This window comes from Labrus bergylta, chromosome 18 (assembly GCF_963930695.1).
Source record: "Labrus bergylta chromosome 18, fLabBer1.1, whole genome shotgun sequence".
Classification (NCBI taxonomy): Eukaryota; Metazoa; Chordata; class Actinopteri; order Labriformes; family Labridae; genus Labrus; species Labrus bergylta.
This window is the reverse complement of record NC_089212.1, coordinates 13,125,996-13,146,356: the sequence shown is the minus strand read 5'-3', so window position 1 is coordinate 13,146,356 and position 20,361 is coordinate 13,125,996. Positions and strand designations below refer to the sequence as shown.

General features: G+C 40.8%; 1 protein-coding gene across 4 annotated transcripts in view; it reads left to right on the top strand.

Moving 5' to 3' along the window:
- The window catches only part of ttll5 (tubulin tyrosine ligase-like family, member 5), a 47,023-nt gene that overhangs the window by 13,602 nt on the left and 13,060 nt on the right, over positions 1–20,361 (top strand). For 3 of the 4 annotated variants that reach the window (XM_020630039.3, XM_020630040.2, XM_065966379.1), the window contains exons 13-29: positions 1,308–1,389; positions 1,735–1,796; positions 4,459–4,553; positions 5,168–5,209; positions 6,137–6,226; positions 6,340–6,431; positions 7,151–7,213; positions 7,855–8,003; positions 8,283–8,514; positions 9,608–9,725; positions 10,136–10,282; positions 10,401–10,492; positions 10,632–10,780; positions 11,039–11,617; positions 11,695–11,882; positions 13,689–13,828; positions 19,938–20,136. In XM_020630039.3, coding sequence (XP_020485695.1) covers positions 1,308–1,389; positions 1,735–1,796; positions 4,459–4,553; positions 5,168–5,209; positions 6,137–6,226; positions 6,340–6,431; positions 7,151–7,213; positions 7,855–8,003; positions 8,283–8,514; positions 9,608–9,725; positions 10,136–10,282; positions 10,401–10,492; positions 10,632–10,780; positions 11,039–11,617; positions 11,695–11,882; positions 13,689–13,828; positions 19,938–20,136 — 2,519 coding nt within the window. The remainder of the gene's footprint in view (positions 1–1,307; positions 1,390–1,734; positions 1,797–4,458; positions 4,554–5,167; positions 5,210–6,136; positions 6,227–6,339; positions 6,432–7,150; positions 7,214–7,854; positions 8,004–8,282; positions 8,515–9,607; positions 9,726–10,135; positions 10,283–10,400; positions 10,493–10,631; positions 10,781–11,038; positions 11,618–11,694; positions 11,883–13,688; positions 13,829–19,937; positions 20,137–20,361) is intronic. The other variant, XM_020630042.3, reaches the window with a different exon arrangement.

Here is a 20,361-nt window from a genome sequence, read left to right as displayed (position 1 = left end):
TAGCTGATTGTGCAAACAATCTGTTTTGCACTTAAACTGCAATTCTGGTCATTAATTCTGGAGCAGCACCCGTGTAGCCCCAGATAGATTCATTTAGAATAAGACGCACAATTTAACTTACAGATTTATTGCATTGCCTCCGCATTCTTTATGGTCAGGGTGGAGATTTGTTCTCTCAAAAAAATGTTAAGTTATTGTGCTTGACTACAATTCCTCAGCCCCCTTTATTCAACTTAGTGCAGTATCAAGCCATAGCTCCCTGTCTCGCTGGCTTTTGTATGCTTAACACTGGCACTGACCTGAGATCCCTGAACAAACAGCGCTGGTTCTGGCAGCTTTGAAACCCCCAACCCCCCTGGCCTGTTCTCAACACAGTCTTTTCTTTTGAAGTGCAATAAGGATTTTTCTCCTGGCTTGATGGTGGGGCTTTGCCCTATCCCAGTAAAATATTGTGGTTTCCCTGCACGCTGCAGCTCGGGCCGGCGGGTCGTTGGCTCATATGGTGACACTCCCCAGAGCAGCCTGAGTGCTTTCATAGGGCACATAAGCCAGCTCTGTCGCAGGGAGCCGTATATCAGTGAAACGAGAGGCAAAATTGGAATAGAATGGGTGTATTTTTTATACAGGGAACTTTTTGACCACTTTCTTAAAAGCCTTTTATTGTGTAACTTAATGCTAAGGCATATGTTACACAATTTATGGCTCAAGGTTTTCTACTTCCCTTGATTTCTGTCCTTGGGGTCACACTGTCACATTTTCAACGTTGTGCTTCTGAAAGCTAGCTTTTATTGCACTAGTTGTACAAGATACTACTTCTATGTCGAGGGAAAAATACTAATCTGGTCCCCATACACTGCACGGTCCTTCTTGTTAATAGGCACTGACATTATGTGGACTGTTTAACCTTCACTGACATGAGAAAATTATTGACTGTATGTATGAAACATCTATACCGCCGCGGGGTGTTTTTGATCTGCCTTCTTACGTGAGCAGTCTTAAGACAGATGAAATGTGTTTGTACTTAGTTAATGTAATTGAGCCAGTCCCTCGGTAGCAGGCTTTGTTTAATATTCCTCTCTTGAGTGATTGGATATATAACGTGCATGTAATCAGTAGCAGAAAGGCAGAATGATATAAAGGCCATGTTTCAACATAACAGAGCATCGATGCTTTCTTGTGACTTTGATACCCTTCATCTTTCATTTGAGTTAGCTGCTATTACATATTTTTTTTTTAATTCTGCCTCTCTCTCTGCTAGTTGCCATGTTTATGTAGAAAACTTGATTAATTTGTGTTTCCCTTTGTAGAGCTGTATGGTTTTGATGTGCTCATTGACTCCAACCTCAAACCCTGGTTGTTAGAGGTGAACCTTTCTCCCTCCCTGGCCTGGTGAGTGACACTGTTGTGATTGTTTTTGTCTTCATTTTGTATTTTTAAGAGTCTTCCTTACTGAAACTGTTGTTACTACTCAGCTACTGGAAATTGGGGACTTTCTACACATTTTTAATAGAATATGTGATTGTTTGTGTTTTGCTTGTTACAAACTAATGTTGTTTTTCTTAAAAAAAACGATGTTATATCTGAGCTGCTCAAGGTGAAACAAGAAATCTGTCCCCACCTCTATGACAGTTCTACCCTCAGCTCTCCACTGTTCTTGTGTATGTGTTGTCATTTTTTATCTTTGTCTTCTTTGTTGCCTCGTTTGAAAAAAAAAAGAATTCTGCTTATTTACAGTGATGCTCCATTGGATCTGAAGATAAAGGCCAGCATGATTGCAGACATGTTATCGCTTGTAGGTGAGTGCATGCTGGAACAATGACTCAAAGCAGTTTGATTCCAAAGTTTTGCACAATGATTGCACGTGATAAAAGTTCACTTTGTATAAATTCACTTTTTATAGCTGTGTTATGTTTCTGAAAACACTTGTAACTTATGTGCTTGTGTATAATGCTGAATATCAAATAACTGAACCATAAAAATCTGAGAACACAAAAGCTTACACTTTGACTTTTTCTGTTCTGTCATGAACCACACTTAAATGTTAGAAGAAGAAGGTTTATACATGAAATCATCATCATCCTAACAAATAAACATCCTCATCCGAATACAGACATTTGAAATAAATGAACAGAATGTAGAACTAACTTAAAACATTGTGAGTAATGGAAGAGTCAGTTATTTTTTTGTAATGATCAGTCTTTTCCATTCTTAAAAATACATTTCTTGGGGGTGTGTCGGTAGCTTCTTGCTATGTTCAGAGGCTATAGTCGCCCAAGTGGTTGGCCCTGGTTCTAATCTGACATGTGGCTCCTTTCCCCTATGTTATTCCCCACTCTCTTTCTCCATGATTTCTGACTCTATCGAGTCTCGTGTAAAGGCATAAAAAGCACCCAAAAATAAACTTTAAAAAAAGGAATTTGTCATTTAAGAATAAATATTAGCTTGTATGTTGGAAATGTTTTGTTTTCTGTAAAAATGGCTGTAATTAAAGCAGGTTTTTCTTTACTAGCCTCACTCCAAAGCTGTAAACTCCAGTCTTCCCTTCTTGTAACCAACAGGTTTAAAGCAGGTGTAGACAATCGTCCATTGTGCATTGTGTAATGTTTCCCTTGTTGAGTTTGTGCAAACTGTAGATAATAGCTGTACGGCTTCATAATTGTAGCTCCAGTGTTGAGAGAACAAACCACAGCCTTCATTAATTGACAGTTAATGACTTGCGGACAGAATATCTGACAGAGGCCTTTGTTGTTCTGAAGTCATTAAGCTCTCTTGAGAAACTGGATCCGACTTGTCAAAGTGCAGCAATCTTTAGCATGAAGACATTAAATTGCCGGGCCCAAGGCAGAGATAAATACTGTTTACACTGAAGTGTTGCAGCAGGGAACGAGATGTGTCTCTGTTGCGTCTCCCCTCTTAATTACTCAGTTCTTTTGCAGAAGAAGAGCTTTTAATATTTTTGAAATGCTAGTTAAAACAGAGGAAAATCTCATAATCTCTTTACTACCACAGACAGTCAGATCTTTTCTTTTTCCTCGTAGATGAAAGTCCAAAGTGAACATGAAGTAAACATTATCCAAAGCTCCACATCTCTTGATTATTTAACTTCACTTCATCCTATGATTGATCCTTGTTACTGTTCACAGGATGCATGGAGCCACCTGATTTGCAGGCGTCCATCTAAACTGACACTGGACTGTAAATCTATCATGCGGTTCCAGGCTAATGATATTATAGGAATGGCAATATTGTCTGTTGTCTGTGTGTTTGTGAGTGCGTGAGAGTGCAAATATGCATGTGCGTCTCAGCCTAGGCCGTGCTGTGGCTTGAAACCCTCCCCTCAGGCTCATTAAATGAAAGAGTAGAATCATAAATTGCCAGTTATCTTTGGACGGAGACGTTACAGCGGGTCGGGGGAAAATGAGCAGTGGCATGTAAAACATAGCACATCTATTATGTACCCAACAAACTAAGTCGCTGTTGGCTGATAACACTTGGGCTGCATCCCAGACCTGTAAATAATGACAGCATTCCATTAGCATTTATTTTCTGCCTGTGTGTAGCTGTCAGCCGTGTGTCACCCATGTTTGTAATAATTGCAGTATTTCAGCAAGAGCACGGCGGGGGCCTGATTCTTACCTGACGGCTTGGAAGATGTAGAACAAACAGCCTCAAGCTGCAAGCTGTCAATAGAATTAATTTGACTGGAGTGTTGACTGCAAGAAATAAAATGAACGTTCTTCTTTAGCATTTCACTTTTAAACAAATTAGCTTCAAGGAAGTTTGAGAAATGTTAAACAACATCATAGATTTTTCATCATAGTTCTCAGGGCAAACATATTAGTGGGAAATGGGAATTACAAAAATTTTCCTGCTCTATTATTAACAAACAAAGGTGCACTTAAATGTAAATGGGTTGAGCTGCAAAATAAAGGTACCGTCTTAACCTGACAACAAAGTTAAAGAATAGTTCAAAGCGTTGGTAAATATTTGAAATGTACTTTCTGAAAGAGCGAAAAAGATCGATACCTCTCCTATGGGCTAAACTTGCATACTTCATGATGCAGCTTTGCATTTAAATGTACAGATGGGAGAGTGATATCAATCCTCTTTTCGAACTACTGGTAGGAAAGGGAATAAGTGCTTTCCAAAAATGTTGAACCCTCCCTTTAAGCAAGATCAGGGGTTCATGTTTGTTGGATTTTGTTGTATCAGGCAGTAATATGTAACCACATCTACATATTTCTTCCTGTTCTATAAAGTTAAGGAAACAATGATTATGTTTTTAAACTCAAATTATATTTCTTAACGTTTCTATGTCCATGTAAAATGCTCTATTTCTCTCCCTCCACTGTCGTAAAAACTGATGCAATGCATGAAGGTCATCAGAATGAGTAACATATTTAACATCTGATGTCATATATATATACACGCTTTTATAACTCTTGTGTGTCTCCACAGGCTTTGTATGTCAGGACCCCCTGTCGAGACAGCCGCGCTCTGAACGAGTCACCCTGGACCCCAGCATGAAGCACCCAGCAGCCCAGAGAACACAGGTACTGGATGCTCTCACACACACACCAAACATACACACACACACACACACACACACACACACACACACACACACCCACCACACACACAGAGCAAAGACCCAGGCCAAGCACTGCACTCATTCACCCTTCCTTGTGAAACATTCCCATTCTTGTCTTCACCTCTCTGTTGCTTACACTACATTCCTGCCACTGCCATTGAGCTCCTCTCATACCCTCATGGAAAATCCACTGTAATGCAAAACAACTGCTAATGTAATTATCTTGTTTGAGTGACATCAGTTTGTAAGTGCTACGCTCTGTGACTTATTGTTTTATCATTTCTAATCAAATGACTAATGCTCTCTGTAGGGCTTGTTGCCTAATGATGCCACAACAGCAAATGCACTTGGCTCCATCGCCTTAACTACTGCACCCAGAGTTGGCGCACAGTCTGCTGGAGGGAGATAACTAAATCAGACAGATTTTTACCCCACCTTATATTGTGTAAAGAGCCTATTTAGACATGCAGGAACAATTCGGCATTGTTGCATGTAAATGTAGCATGCTTGGGGTTTGATGTTGCCTTCAGGAACATTAACGTCAAAGTCTCATTGTGTTCACCTATTTCCTCTTAGAAACCTCATTCTGCACCCACAGCCTGTGCACACAGCAGAATGGTGAGTTTTTCAGACTCAGACATATTAATCTTCTTTTGCCTTGTTCCTTTTTTTACAACCCTTCTGATGCCACTTACATTGCCGGTAAGAAATTGCATTCTGCATTCTGCTTTCTGCTTATTTGATTATGTGGCTTTGCTATTTTTCACAGTGACAGACAGATTGCTTATATTGATTCCTAATGCTGTATTGAGAGTTCTCATTCCATTAGTGGCCTTAATAAAGAAAGTGCTTTTAATACTGCAATGCACCTCCTGATTAAAAACTCAGAAACTTTATTCATACAGTCAGTTACTCAGATGTACCTAAAACAAGCCTGGCACTGAAGCAGCAGCTGTCACACATGTTGAGCACTCCAGGGGCCTTCAGACAACCCATCCTCTGCCTTTACTTTTGATGAGGGCCAACAGTTGGGTCTTTTTCTGAGGGATTAGGCCTTGTCACTTTTTGGCGTCCTTTGAATCCCCCCAGCCACGTCGAACAAATTAAATGTAATCCCCCTGCTATTTGGATGACAAATTCTGTATGCGATCCTGTGGGGTTATGCCCCCCCTTGGCTGGGCCAGGTTTCAACTCAAATGCCAAAGTTGTCAATCACAGCCTGGTAGTACATGCAGCGTGGAGGCAGCCAGGAATGCCAGTGCACAACAAAAATGCTCCATTTATGTAACGGAGAGAAAAGAAGGGAGGGTGTTTTGTGTAGGTTCAACATTTTCCATATGTTAATAGGAATTATGTTTCCAATTTGTTGGTTTTCAGAAATACACTTTTTTACCAACAATATATGAATTTATTTTTCCCCTACAAGCTTAAATTTTAAAGTTACTTTTACTATTTTTTTTTTAGCATTAGCTCAAGTTAAGCTGGAAGAGGAACGATTATAGATGGTTTGCATTAGTTGAGAGTGACATTGTCTCTCCCCTGTAGCGCCAGAGGCCTGCATCAGCCAGTAACTCAGAAACAGAGGGCTCCAAAGGCAAGCAAGCAGACAGCACCCTGAGCTTAACTGCTGAGGAGGTAAAGCCTTGACTGTGGATTTGATTGAATTAAGACCTTATTGGATATCCAAAGCACATTGACTCTTTAAACCTGCTTCATAATGAGTCTTTTGTTGTCTTTGACTTATTCAGATCAAGGTGCTGAGGAGGATAAAGGAAGAGTATGAGAGACGAGGAGGCTTCATCAGGATCTTTCCCACCGCAGAAACGTGGGAGCTCTACGGGTAAGCTGAGCCAACGAGGAACAGACGGATCACTTGCAAGATCCAAGGGATGATTCTATGAAGAAACTCATATTAAAATATGTCTTTAGATAAGTCGGGCGTTTAGACTGAATGGATGCTGTAATACCTACAGCTAGACCCTTTCATTATAAAATATACTATAATAACTTTGTAAAGAAAATGTCATGGAAGGATGCAGCCCAAAGAGACTGACAAAACAACATCACATGGAGAAAAACACAACATTTAAAACCATTCTAAACTGAAAGTAAAAAATAAAATCTTTTTTTTAATAATAGGAGAAAAAAAGTGAACAAAACAAGCAAGCGGCTTGATTCAACAAGAAACAAATGTAATTAGAAGACACATGACACCTCTTGTTTGTCACTAATTGAACCACCAGGTTAACATGGAAACATAGTTGGCATTGATTTAACTCTGTATGTGTTCCAATAACTTTCTGTGCTTGTGTACCTATATGAGGTTTGTCACCTGATTGGACCCTTAGTTACCGGTACCTGATTGGCTGATCTTATTAGCAGGCATTTGTAAAAGCATATTATTGAGCCTTGTAGGATATAATAGATGGCTGCTTACTGCTATGTCACAGACATTCGTTTGACACACTTGCTGCAAACAATGTGTTCTAATCTAATCGGGGGGCTCCTTCCTTGATGATTTATTGTTGTCATTTGCTGATTGTCTTCTTCTTCCCTCAGCGGATATCTGGAGTCAAAGACATCAATGAACTCCATGTTGGCAAACCGACTTTTCCATGGAAGGTGAGCTTTCCATTGTGGTTGGGATTTGAGGGAATAAATCTCTCCATCAGTTTGTGGAAACTACTGGTTTCTAACGTGGCGTTTGTTTGGTCTGTCCATTGGATAGGTGAGAGGAACAGCTGATGAGATGTTGCACAGTCAACATTTCCAGCTTGTCTATGTGGCGTTGCTCCGTCAAGTTCAGGGGGGCAAGAGGGGGAGAGATAGTTGTAAATGTGCAGTTCCTTTTATTGAACCACATTTGTGTTATTGCTATTCAACATGCGTTTATGTTATTTGAATGAGTACGGGCCTTCAAGTTTTAACCACAGCTTTTACTATTGCACAATTTTTTATGGAGATTTGTCCCCAGAATAAGCCTGTTTATGATTTTTCCATATTCATTAGCTGGCCAGATTATGGAGACAGTTGTTTCTCTAAGACCTCGGTTGCTGTTATTTTTTTTACCATTAATCCTTTCTCCTTTGGACCATCACTATTTCTCACGTCAGCTTCTGGAAGAGCTACTAAACCACACTGTCTCACAACTGGCTCCAGTTAGAGTTTGTAACTATGGCTTTGTAATTGTTGATGAAACACTTATTAATCATTCATGTTGTTGTTATTATCACTGTGTTGACGTGTCGTGCTCTTTCTTTTAGAAATGTGAATGGGAATGTGCAGCTGCAGGTGGACGCCGTCCATGGCTGTCATGTTGTCCAGTACGAGAGGAAGCTGCTATCTCTGGAGGCACGTAAGAGGAGACGGCGCCACCTGACTCATCGCTCTGCTGCTGAGAGGAAGAAATCTGGTAGGCCCTGATGTGTTCTGCCTCCATTCAGGAAACTGCTTTTTTTTTCTAATACTGAGGATTGTAGAGCTAAGTGGGACAACATCACACGCTAATGCACTTTTGTTTCCAATAAATAACTCCCCTGTGTCACTGTAAGGTTAGCCAAATATGACTCTGAGTGAGTTCATTTCATTGCAGCAACATAAAAACTCTATTTCGAGTGCATGTGTGTATTTGATTCTAAATGCCAGTGATGCAACTGACATTTGTCTTTCCTTAAAATGCTGCATACCTCAGGCAAAGAAGCCAAGGCCTCCCCGAGTTCGAGCGGCAGTCAGGAGGGAGAGGAGGTGAAGCGAGGTCTAGAGCCAGGCTCACACAAGGCTTTGGTAGCAGAGCTAAGAAAACAAGTGGCCACACCACTGGAGCGCTGCCACAGTGAGGCTCCGTCCAGCTCAGAGGCAGCGGCGCACAATGCCAGGCCCACAGTCAACCTGCTCCACATCCTTCAGCAGGGCTGGGACCTCAGGTCAGTCGGTATTCTGGGCTGCTGCTCAAGCTGGCTGCTGCTCTCATCTTCTTCCCCTACTGTATTTTTTTCGGCCCCCACTTCCCTCCCTTTCCCTATTAAATAGGAAGTATAAAAGAGGTTGTGAATGATTAACTACCTCCTTTTATCATGTGTGCAGCATTCTTGTGATTAAGAAAAAAGATACAGATTTTCCATCCATTATCTTGTAGATCTCTCCCAAAAACAACTTTGTATTATTAATCTGTTCTTTACAAAGATTGTCTCCGTTGTTCATTGTCATTCCATCTGCTCTATTTTTTTTGCTTTTATTTTCAATAGCATTATTGTTTTTTTTTATTTAAACGGGTGCGCTTTTTTATTTATTTTCTATGACTACATAACTTCAAGGACAACTGGGATTCAATTAGAGGTAGCTCTTTATGTGTTTCCACCATTGCATTTGCTGAAGATCAGGCAGCTTTAAGAACATTTGATATGCAACAGTAGTTGATGTTATTGATGAGCTTTGCTATATACTGTTTAACACATACAATACAGTGTACAAACATACTTCTTAAAGTAACAGGAACAAAGAATGTGGTCTAATGTTTGTTTTAAAAATGTGCCCCAAATTATAATTTGAGAAAGAATCACAATAACAAGTCTGACTTTGTATAAATTCCTCAGCACTTGCCAGGACTGTGCGTGAAGCAGGAAAATTATAGTACGCCATCATCATTGTTTGCGTTTGACAGCTTTTTCCAAATCATTTTTATTTTATTTTTTTACTACAATGTTCTGACAGTACTCCCTCCAAGTTCACCTGGGCCACAAAGACAGCTTATCATTTAAATAGCAGTGCAGAACAGAGTACGCTGTGTTTCAAAAAACTTTTGGCAGCAGGTGATACATACCTGTTTTTGTTTTCTCTCGCTTTTCTGCAGGATATGTCAGCAAGTGGAAAGACTACGACTGCTTGTATTTCTTTTGTAACAGATGTTTTGCAAATTCAGTCCTATTGTCAATTTAATCTACTGTTGCGTCTTTTCTTTTTCACTCCTTCTCCTGCTCATGCTCTTGATGATTTTTTTTCTCTTCCTTTGCTCTCCAGTAAAGTGCAGGCCCGGGTGGCCTTTTCCTCCTACCTGCAGCGAGTTCAGCAAAGACTGTTGGCAGAGAGCAGAGAAAATGCAATCCCAGCATGGCCAGACAAGGACAATGACCAAATGGTACAGTGATGATATTTTTTTATCCCCCCTCTCCTGATAAACCAGATTTCCCCTTATTATCGTCCACTTACTCATGAGTACCCTGGCTGTAGGTGAAATGTAAACAAATCCGTCTGGCTCCATGGAAGGAAAACGTGGTCTCTGTTAAAGTCAGCCTGATTGGAAAGTCTGCATTGTAACGGCATAAATCATCGTCGTCATCGTCGTCTGTGACCTCAAACTTTCGGGGAAAATCAATTTTAAACTCGCAAAATGGATCTCTGGGCCATTAAATTCAGTGTCTCAATGTTTTAAATGGCTTTAAACCATGAAAAGAGAAAACACACACAGAGGCAGCTTAAAAAAAAGAGCAGCAGGACAAATGAATGATTCAGTGCAGTGATAGTAAAAGATGTTTTCCATCCACACAGGAGCTCGTGATTCGCTTCCTGAAGAGAGCAGCCAGTAACCTCCAACAAGACATTAAGGTGCTCTTGCCCAACCGCCAGCTTCCACTCCAAGAACGCAGACGAATCCTGTCCGACCAACTAGGGGAGTTTATTCACTGTTACAAGAAGGTACGCATGTCCAGACTACAGCTTAACCACAGAACCACGATGCTAACGGGTGATGTAAGATGCAAAGCATTGGGCATATGGAGCTAACCTGCTGTCATGTTGTTTCCCATCTTCTAAGGAAACTGACTGTATGGTGAAAAAACAAGAGGATATCAAAGAGGAGCATTGTGTAAACCCAAGTGTTTTTCAAGAGTACATCTCCACAGCAAGGTTAGTGAATTGGCAAGCACACCTACCATTGTTCGGTTCTTGGATCTTTACTCCTCCAGTTGTGTGTGCTACTGATGAAAGTGTCAGTTCAATCTACTTTACAAATGTATCCCCTGTCGCCTTTTTTTTTTTAATATAGTGAAAACGATCTTGAGGAAGTACTGACATTCTACACCCAAAAAAATAAATCAGCCACCGTCTTCCTTGGAACAAAAGTGAGGAGTGTGAAGAGAGAGGTTCATGAAGTCAATGCCGCAGGAGATTCAGGCAACAGTTCTACTCCAAAAAGTGAGTTACTTCTGTTTTTTTCCCCTTCTTTTTTTAACTGTAGGTCTGGTTTATGTTAAATATTTTATCATTCAAGCACAGTACACAGGAATTGTTTATAGTTGTAAAGTAAAGAGGAAAAAATTGAGTCATCTAGAGTGAAGATAAAGGTCATCTTACAGTGATTAGCACTCACCCAGGGAAAACAAATGTATGTCAGGGCTGAAGAATGGCTAACTAATGATAAAGGAGCTCTGGCTTCTCTCCTCCTTTGAACAGCTCTTCCTGTGGCCCGAGAGGATTCCAGCGCTTCAGAGTCATCGCTCTCCACGGGGAAAGTCAGCAGTGACCTAGACATCAAGGTCGCTGAGAGTCAGCCTTCTGTCTGTGCTCTTACTGAAGATCAGTCAGCATTCAGAACGGTTAAATCACAGCCGGAGGTCCAGGCCTCCCAGCACTGCTCCAGCTTTCCTGCGACTTTAGACTGCACACATATTTATCATCAGCATTGCTCTTCGGCTCAAACATCCCAGCCTCTGCATTGTCCGCCGCCGCCACCACCTCCTCAGCCGCCGTCCTATGCACAGTCCTTGGCAAAGTCTCAGTTCTGTCTATCAGAGGCTCTCTCCAACCCTCCTGCGTACTCATCTATGGTCATGGTAACACAGCCCCCGCGAGCGGTGTGGACAGCTGTTTCTTCTGGCTCTAACACAGTCGCTAATGGGCAACCTACCCAGGTGCTCCGGAGAATTCAGTCCTTCACTTCATCAACAGCCAGCTCTGGAGCAGGCTCGTCCCTCCCGAGTGCCTCACACATTTACAGCCAGAAGCTCTCCAGACCTACCTCAGCAGGACAAGGTAAATATAAACTCTCTACTCTACCTGCAGTTGTTTATGACATCCCATGTTCTCACATTTGTTATTCTGTCTATCAGTGATCAAGAGGGGCAGCTCCAGTAAGCTGAAGTCAAACTCAGCCGGGACGATCAAGGAATTAAACTCCCTGTCTGCCCAAGCCCAGTCTAACCAGCAGGCCTTCATCTCCGCCCTGCAGAAGCTGGCCAACAAGCAGGTCGCTCGCCACTCGGCCAGCTCCAGCCACATCAACCTGCTGACACAGCATGTGAGTTCATCATATTTCTAACCTGAGACAACAGCCAAGAATAAGAAGGAATGTAGAGATATTAAACGACCTGTAAATCAAGATGTGTAATGTTTATTGTAAAGAAGAAGAAACTGGCCCTGGTGCAGTAGTCTCTCACTGTGAGGTCTCTGATATTTGTCTTTGTCGATGTGTAAAAACTGGCTCTGACCCCATGCTGATTCGCCGCATCTAGCTGCTCATTCATTCATTCAGCAGACCTGTTGGAGCCAGAGGGTCTAGTGCCTCGCACCGTGCACCTTCCTCCTCCAGCCGTTGAGGAGGAAGGTGGGGGATGAGGGGGGATTCTGGAAGTGGGAGTTTGTAGCTGGCTGGCCCTAAACAGTGGTGAGCCGCATCAAGCCTCCGCTCCGTGTGAGGTCTCATTATCAGATTCACCATGGGGGAGTGATTTCTGTTGATACTTAAAAAAGCAGCCTCTTTTTTGTGGTAATTAATGCTTATAAATAGAGGAATGTGGCAAATTGGCACTGAGCGGAGGAGCGGCAGCTCAGTTGGCTCCATCACCACCACCTCCTATATTCCCCAAAGGTTTGTCATTTCGCCAGGGGAGCCCTGCAAACTTTCCTCCCTCCTTCTCCTCCTCACTGGGTTTTTTTTTCTGTCAAAGTTTTTTTTTGTGTGTGTGATGGCACCAGACCACACATACTGCTGATTTTATGGCTCCCTTCTGACTGTACGTTATTCTGTCTATCTGAAGGGTGTTTTCTGTATTTCAAATGAATACTTAATCCAGGGCTTGGCAGCAGTTTATTTTGGGTAGTTATATAATCTAGTGTTTCTGCACTTATAGGTCCAGGGTACATTCTGTGTTATTTTTTTAAGGGCTCAGATTGGAAGTCAATAAACCACTTGCTGCACTAAATGGAGAACTTTGTAAACATGAACAACACCCTGTTGCACTAAAGTAGGTGACCTCTGAGGTTTCAGTAATTAGTTTCTCTCATGCTAAGCCACATGTATACAAAACGTGAAATTGAGTTAAGCCAGGCATTGCCACCTCTTATAAAATTAATATACTCCTGGGCTGCTTTGTGTAGAAGACACCTGTGTAACTCTTTGGTCTCACAGGCTGGTACATGTGACCTTAGATTATAGGACATTATGGCTATATTATAAATACATTCATCTATAACAATTCAATCTCACCACACCATCAGTAACATATGAGATGCTGTCTAAAAACACAGAGATATTGGCACCTTCATGTGTGTTTACCCTAAGTTTTTTAATACAACCGGTCTACCTTTTAAAAGTAATCTACAGATTGTTCACATTGTACAAGGCTTGGCAGCATTACAACTTTCCCAATCCACCATTAAGTGCACCAGAGGAAATAAAGTAAATAAAATGCCACAGCGATATAATTCATTCTCCCTTTAGATTTCTCTGCACATAATTCACACGGCAGTGCAGAGCAGGACAGAGGGGCAGTTGCTACAGAAGTCCTGATGTTGCTGTAAACACTTTTGAGCTGGCTAGTCATGATAACTGATCCTGCTCGAGATGGAGAACGGGGAGGGGGCCACCTGGATTTAGTGCTGAGTGGAGACTAGCTGTGCCATGTGCTGTGTGTACATTTCACATAGCCCCCAGACACAGGAGAATGAATGGTGGACGTAGGGAGGAACAGCATATGAGTGCTTATTCATCATACATGTCCACTGCTCTAGACATTCAGACGCCTAGAAGTTTTTGTTGTTTGATAGAAGTGACTCAGTGTTTGTGTTAAATCATTTGTTGAAGTTTTTCCTCCTCCTTCCACAGCTGACGAACCTGAACCTGGCCAACAGGATGCTGGGCAGAGAGAGCTTCACACTAAACCACCGAGTGGGGCATGCTACTGCTACCACCCATCGGCCAGTCAAAGCTGTTCACTCTGGAAAGGATCTCTGTGGCAGCATTAGGTGAGTCTGAAAACATGTCGCATTATGCAAAACATATGAAGGGACTTTATATTTTTCATAAATTTGAATTGAAAACATACGTTAAGCAATACTGCACCTACAAAACTATTATTTTAATCAGCTCTTTAAACGGGGTATTTTCTTTTTTAATTAAATCATTCAAACAGAGAAGTTGAAAGCTCCATAATAAATAGAATGACGTATCGGCTGCAGGTTTGACTCTCCATGTCGGACCTTTGATGCGTCACGCCCACCTTCCTCTACTCATTTCTTGTCTCTCATCAGCTGTACTATATAAGTCAAAATGTCCCTAAGCATAATACAAAAATACTTCTGTCTGCTTCAGCATAGATATACTGCCATGTCTTATGTTTCCTTTGGGAAAAAATATGGGAGAACATGATATTGGAAAGATCTAACATAAAGCAGGGACACCATCCTTCCTGCTACAAAACACAAAAGCAAACAGACTCTCCGGCTGAAGTCTCGGTCTTATAACTTAAAGTTTGTGATGACCTGCTCATGTACAACTACACCAACAATGAAGTTTGAAAACACAGTACATTTTCTCTTTAAGAATATGACATCAGTGAGGTCTGCAGAGCTCAGGTGCTCTAGTTCAGTGTTAAACTGCAGGGGAGCTGCTGTTTGTGTCTTCTCTGTGAGAATTAAAATATTCATCCATTAAGTATTATTCACTTGGCCAAACTAATGTCTTGAAGACTTCCTGTGTAATCAACTTTCTACCCATTTCAGATTGTGTAAGCCTGTTTGGTCACACTCAATAGAACGTAAAGGCTTTTTAAATGGTCTTTGACGACTTTTTAGATTGGACATTATTAGTGTTTGGAAAAGAACTCCAGGGTGCCAACACACCTCTGGGCAGACTCATTGAACACTATTATGGAAACTGGCGTTTTGTTCCCTTTTTCAACTCTGCTTGTTGGAGTTAAGTAAAAGTAGAATTGGCCGCTGAGTACGGGGGAGTGTGTGAAGCATGCTGACGGGGTGGAGGCGTTAGTAAGGGGACAAAGTCAGTACCCATTGAACCCCACCCCTCCCCCTTCTTCTCACCCCCTCACACCCCTCTCACTTTGCTCTGAAGAGAGGAGGAAGGAAACAGAAGGGCCGAGTGTGATCCCACGGTCATGCTATACGGCTCCACGCCAGGATAATAAACCTATTGGATACTGAAAGTGTAATTCATTGAAGGATAAGCGTCTACTCCCTTTTTATTTTCGTCTTGATATTTGAGTGACAAAGTCTCAGACAGCTTGGCCTTGATCTTGGCCTCTGTTTTTCCAGTTCAGCTCTTCCTTGTGTATCAAGCTGTCAGAGAATTCCTGGAATGTCTGGCCTTCTCCTTTTTTCAAAACGTTTTTATTTCCACAAACGAAAAAAAAAAAAAAAAAAAGCTGTTTTATAGAATTTGTGATTTCAAAGAAAACCTTTTGTAGCTTTAAAATATGATACTTCTTTTAAACTTTAGAGCTCTGTTGTTCCTGATCCTCTATTTCATCTTTGTATTAAGTCTTTCCCTTTAAAAAATTCTCTACATACATTGCTTTGACACTTCATAAATCAGAGAATAAATGAGTACAGCTTTCAGCTTTTTAAATTTCAGGCTAATAAATCAACGATGGAGTTACATACAGTAGCAGTTCAGTTATTTTAAAACAGTCCAGAAAAATCCATAGCTCCATACATCTTCCAATCAGTCACTGGCTTGCCGTACAAAGCAAGCAAAGGTTTTGGCTTTCACCTCTTATTGTAGTGAAATGTTTTTTAATAAGATATAAGGATAAATTGCCTTGATTTCACCTTGGCGCTGTTTCTTATAACACAGAATTTCCTGAGTCGTCCCCCCTCCTTCACTCAGGCTCAGGGTTTGTGCCAAACATACTGAAACTGTTAAGCACACTGGCTCTTAAAGCAACCACAGGGGTGAAGTACGATGGGTTTCAAAGGGGAGCACAGCTCTTTGAAGTGCCGCTGCCAGGATCTAGCAGGTATGCTGCATCAGCACTCTGAGAGCTGCTGCCTCACACCTCTGCACGTCTTCATACAACAACAACCAAACTCTGGGGTCTTATCTGGTGTTTGGCCTTGTGTTACATTTATGGTGATGACTATTCAACCCACTTGTTTCATGATTTGAGCAGTTACAACACTAACTCTTTCATCTTTGTTATAATTTGGTGTTTTAAGAAGTCAATTCTTCTCTTTTTGGCTTATTCCTCTCAGTTTGGAATGGTTTGGTTTGCTTATACAGTTGTGGATTCCAGCTCCAAGTCTGTCTTTTATAAAGTCAGTAGCAGGACATGGCTGCTTCTCTCTGCACCCTTGACATAAAAATTGCCTCCCCTATTATCTTCTCCCTCTACGTACAAATGACCGGTAACTATCATCTCTGCGGTGCAACATTCCCCCAAACACATTAAGAGGTACCAGAACCTCGGCCTGTGCAAGGTATTTTTAGCTTATTCAATATTTTGGTACATTGTTGTTTGACTTGGTCGAATTTTAAAAAGGATTTACCATTCCAAAGGATTTTATAACAGCCCATTCGCAGAACCAACAGCTCAGCTAATCAGGCGACAATTTAAAACGTCTTTGATGGTGGAGAAAGTTTCCACAAAATTGGTTTGATGTGTCTCTTCCTTTGGATTTAAACGAAAAGACAATTTCATTCACATTGATTTGAACCAGATGTGGTTGAACGGATGAGAACCCTTAAGGTAAGAACTGGTGAGATTCCAGTGAATGGATTTAGGTTATTCAGCAGATACATGCACCTACACCACAGTACATCCCAGTGTGAAGTATTGTTGTTAAGCATGAGTTGCTTAAGCCAGACGTAAGGTTTTTTTTTTTTAAGTCATTCCTAAGTTTATTTTTTAGAAACTATTAACTTTAAAACTGGTGACTTGTAAGGAAACATCTGTACTGTGATTCAGTAAAAAAAAGAAAGTACAAAGAGAAGTTAGTCTCTACAGCATTTACAGCTGTACATTTTTCAAATAAAACTGTTTTCAGGGGCCAAGTGATACATTAAGAGTTAGTGCCAATAACTTAGAGATCAAGCTATATTCATGAATAATATTGTTGTTGCCGTTGTTTTTGGAATTTTCAGAGTGAATTAGTACAAGCTAAGAAGAAAATATTTACATCACTTTATGTAAAAACATCTTAACACTTGCGCCATACTCTTTGTTATATTAGTAATTATTTTATTATTATTATTATTTTGCATTCTAGACCTGCTCTTTTTGTAAAGTGTCTTGAGATAACTTTTCTTATGAATTGGTGCTATACACTTCAGGATTGATTGATTGGTTGAAAGTTCAGATGTGTTAATATTTTCTATACTTTTCAATCTACAGGGGTCTTGTTGGCAAGTTAGTTTCAATTGTTTGTTTACCCTGCATCAAACCCTGAAATGGTCATTTGACATCAGAACTTTATTCATATATCATCAGAATTTATGTTTTACTCAGTAAAGTTATCCTAATAACTCCGTAAACCTGTTACCTGATGCAGGCCTCTGGAAGTTTTAGCATGCCATTTTGCTCAGTGCAGGACTAAACCAACAACATCTCTCTAGACTTATGCCGCAATGAATCCCAAAACTTTGGTCCTTTTTTCTTATCGTTCTATTGGGTGTCATTAATTTCATTAGAACAAGGTAAGCAAACACTGGGCAATGTTTGGAAATACCATCATACTCTTTGGCGAGTTGATGTTTACACTGACCATGCAGGCAGGGCTTTGAGAAGCTGTGGCATGATGTCATCGCAAACTGTCCATTTTCCCACATTCACGCTGAGTTAGATTGATGCGGCACATGTGCTCGACTCGCACTGCTGTGTTGTTCTACAGTAAGTCATATCAGCATATTAAAGGATCGGGAGCGCAGCGGGGAGAAAGCTGACACCAGCTCGCAGAAGTCCGGCAGGAAGGGAAGTCCCAGATAGTTGGAGCTCCACACATGTGCTGTGATGAGAAAGTCAGATGTGAAGCTGTTCTTTTCTATCACCTCTTTTAACGAATTGTACGTCACTTTGTAGAACTAAGATCCCTCTCTGTTTTTTTTTCATCCAATGGTGATCCGTAGTATTATTTGCGTGGTGTTGTGTTGACAGTCGCAGTTTGAAATGATCTCTCCTTGGGGTCCTTCTGCAAAAGAAGAACTTGTACTCACAGAAAGCATATGTTGTTGACCGGAAAAATGATTCCATTTAAGGCCGTATACTTATAAAATGGTAGCACTGAAGGTCCCTGCGGTCCAGTGTGCAAACTGCAGCCAAGCTGAAGGAAATGACTGCTGTAAACAAAGAACCAGTTTTTGTTTGTCTCCTGGCATTTCCAGGATCTCTGGCCTTGCAAGGTTCACAGACAAGTCTTTGTTTCCAGAAAAATGAATTGGCCCCTGGTCACACCAGTTGTTTTTGTAATATATATGCTATTTTGTGAACTGAGAAATGCATGGGCGGATAGCATGTTCACATGAGCTTAAGATCCCTTGTGTCTTTGTCTGGCCACACAGGATAGGAATCTGTTTTCACTTGAGTGACACAGGATTATTATCCCACAGTGGGCATTGTTGTTCAAGATTAATTGAATTCTAATTTTAGAGCTTATCATGGCTTGGTTCTAAAAATAAAGCAGCCATTGTTATTTTAGTCTACAATGTTTCCGTTTACTGCAGACCAATAGAAAAATGTTTTTGCAAGTAATGTAGAAGGAATTTCCATGATCTCTTTTGTCCATATAATCCCCAAGGATTGCCATTACTTCAGCTGTTCTTGTTTATCCCTATTTTTTTCACATTTAATTTATATTTTCCTTGCAATTCCCGATACAGGGCTTTCTATGGCATTATTTTTGGGTGAGGTGGTCAATCTACAGCAGCACACCAGACTCCACATAGGCTTAGTTTCAGCATGTTTGAGGGGGAAGCTGGTCACCTCACTGCTTCAGCAGAGGCCGAAATGAAAAAAAAAGAAGAAGCTGAAACAGGCTTAGTTCTAATGACAGATAATCCAGTTACAAACTCGTGGAGCTCGTCAAAAGGTTTTCTTTCCAGGTTGTGGCTTTGTGATGTGAATGGAACATGAAGTTCGGGGAGCGCTGAGGCAAAAAGGAAAGGTTTAAAGCTCAGCTGATGTAAGCCACGGGCTTGCCCTCCACTTTGACTCTGATTTGCACACTTTGACTTGAAGCTTCAGTAGCCACCGACTGGGATGCTGTGAGCTGTCTTGTCTTTTCACTTTTTTGGATGATGGAATAACTGAGAAGGAAAAGATTGTCACAACTACTGTGCTACTATTATGACTCAATGTTTGCCACTGAGCTTGCACCATCTTGTAATACTTCCGGTTATGATCAACGGTAAATATAGGTCATTTGTTTAGCCAGCAGTCTGTTCTAGAAGAACCTTATGGAAAGGAGAGCAGCATTTGTTAATTTGCCAGCATCTAACCTCATAATTTTATTAGAAGAAATACTTTTGTATGTCATCATTTAAACATTATGCTTGTACTTTTCTCTCTCAATTCAAATAAAAATGATTAACCCTCATCCCCCTATATTAAACTATTATCTATCTACTAATACTATTAGTAGTCATAATAGTTACAAATAAAGGTGTAAGGCAGTACTAGTTTGACATTTTTTTGAATAATTTCTTCTACTTCTTTGCCAATTACCAGATGAAAAATAGAACTGGAAATAAAGTTTTTTTATAATCTTAGCTTGGCATAAATACCAGACAGGGGGAAACGGCTAGCTTTCTTCAGTCCAAAGGTATCAAAATCTATCTACTAGCATGACCAGAGCCATTCCAGCTGCCTCATCTTTATTGGCTTAGTTAAATAAACTACAAGCTGGCTAAAGCTTCATCTTGAACCGACATAAATTAAAGTGGTATAGATCCTCTCATCAAACTCTCGTCGAGACAGAAGATGAGCATTTTCCCCAATTCAACCAAAATTCTTTAAAAAAAAAAAAAAAAAGATACATATTTATATTACAGTGCAACAGGTGTGTCTGTGGTTTTTAATTCTCTGAAATTTCTCACTGACCTCTCTCTTCTTTTCTGTTCTCATAGCCACAGGCCAGTGAAGGATCAAGAGAGTCTTTGGGATGTCCAGATGCAGAATGCCTACAGCTTGGTGACCGGGGTGAACCCTCAGCAGCACTACCAGCCCACACAAGGAAGTTACCAGCTTCAGTTTGCCATCCAGAAACTACAACAGCAAAGACTTCAGTCTCAACAATTTCAGGACCAAAGCCATTGCAGACACCAGGTATAGTACAGATGTTGTATGCCTCAACCCCTCATTAATTCACAATACATGATTATTTTGATTATAATTAAAGGAGAACACCTCGTCCATAGAGCATGGTTAGCTAAGATAAAGGCCAAGTTTCTTCTTTCTTTCTCATTACTGCCTTTGGTGTTAAAAGCTGTGAGTCTCAACAGAATCATGTTTCTGGGATTTGTAGTTCATACTATTTAAATTCCTGCTAAA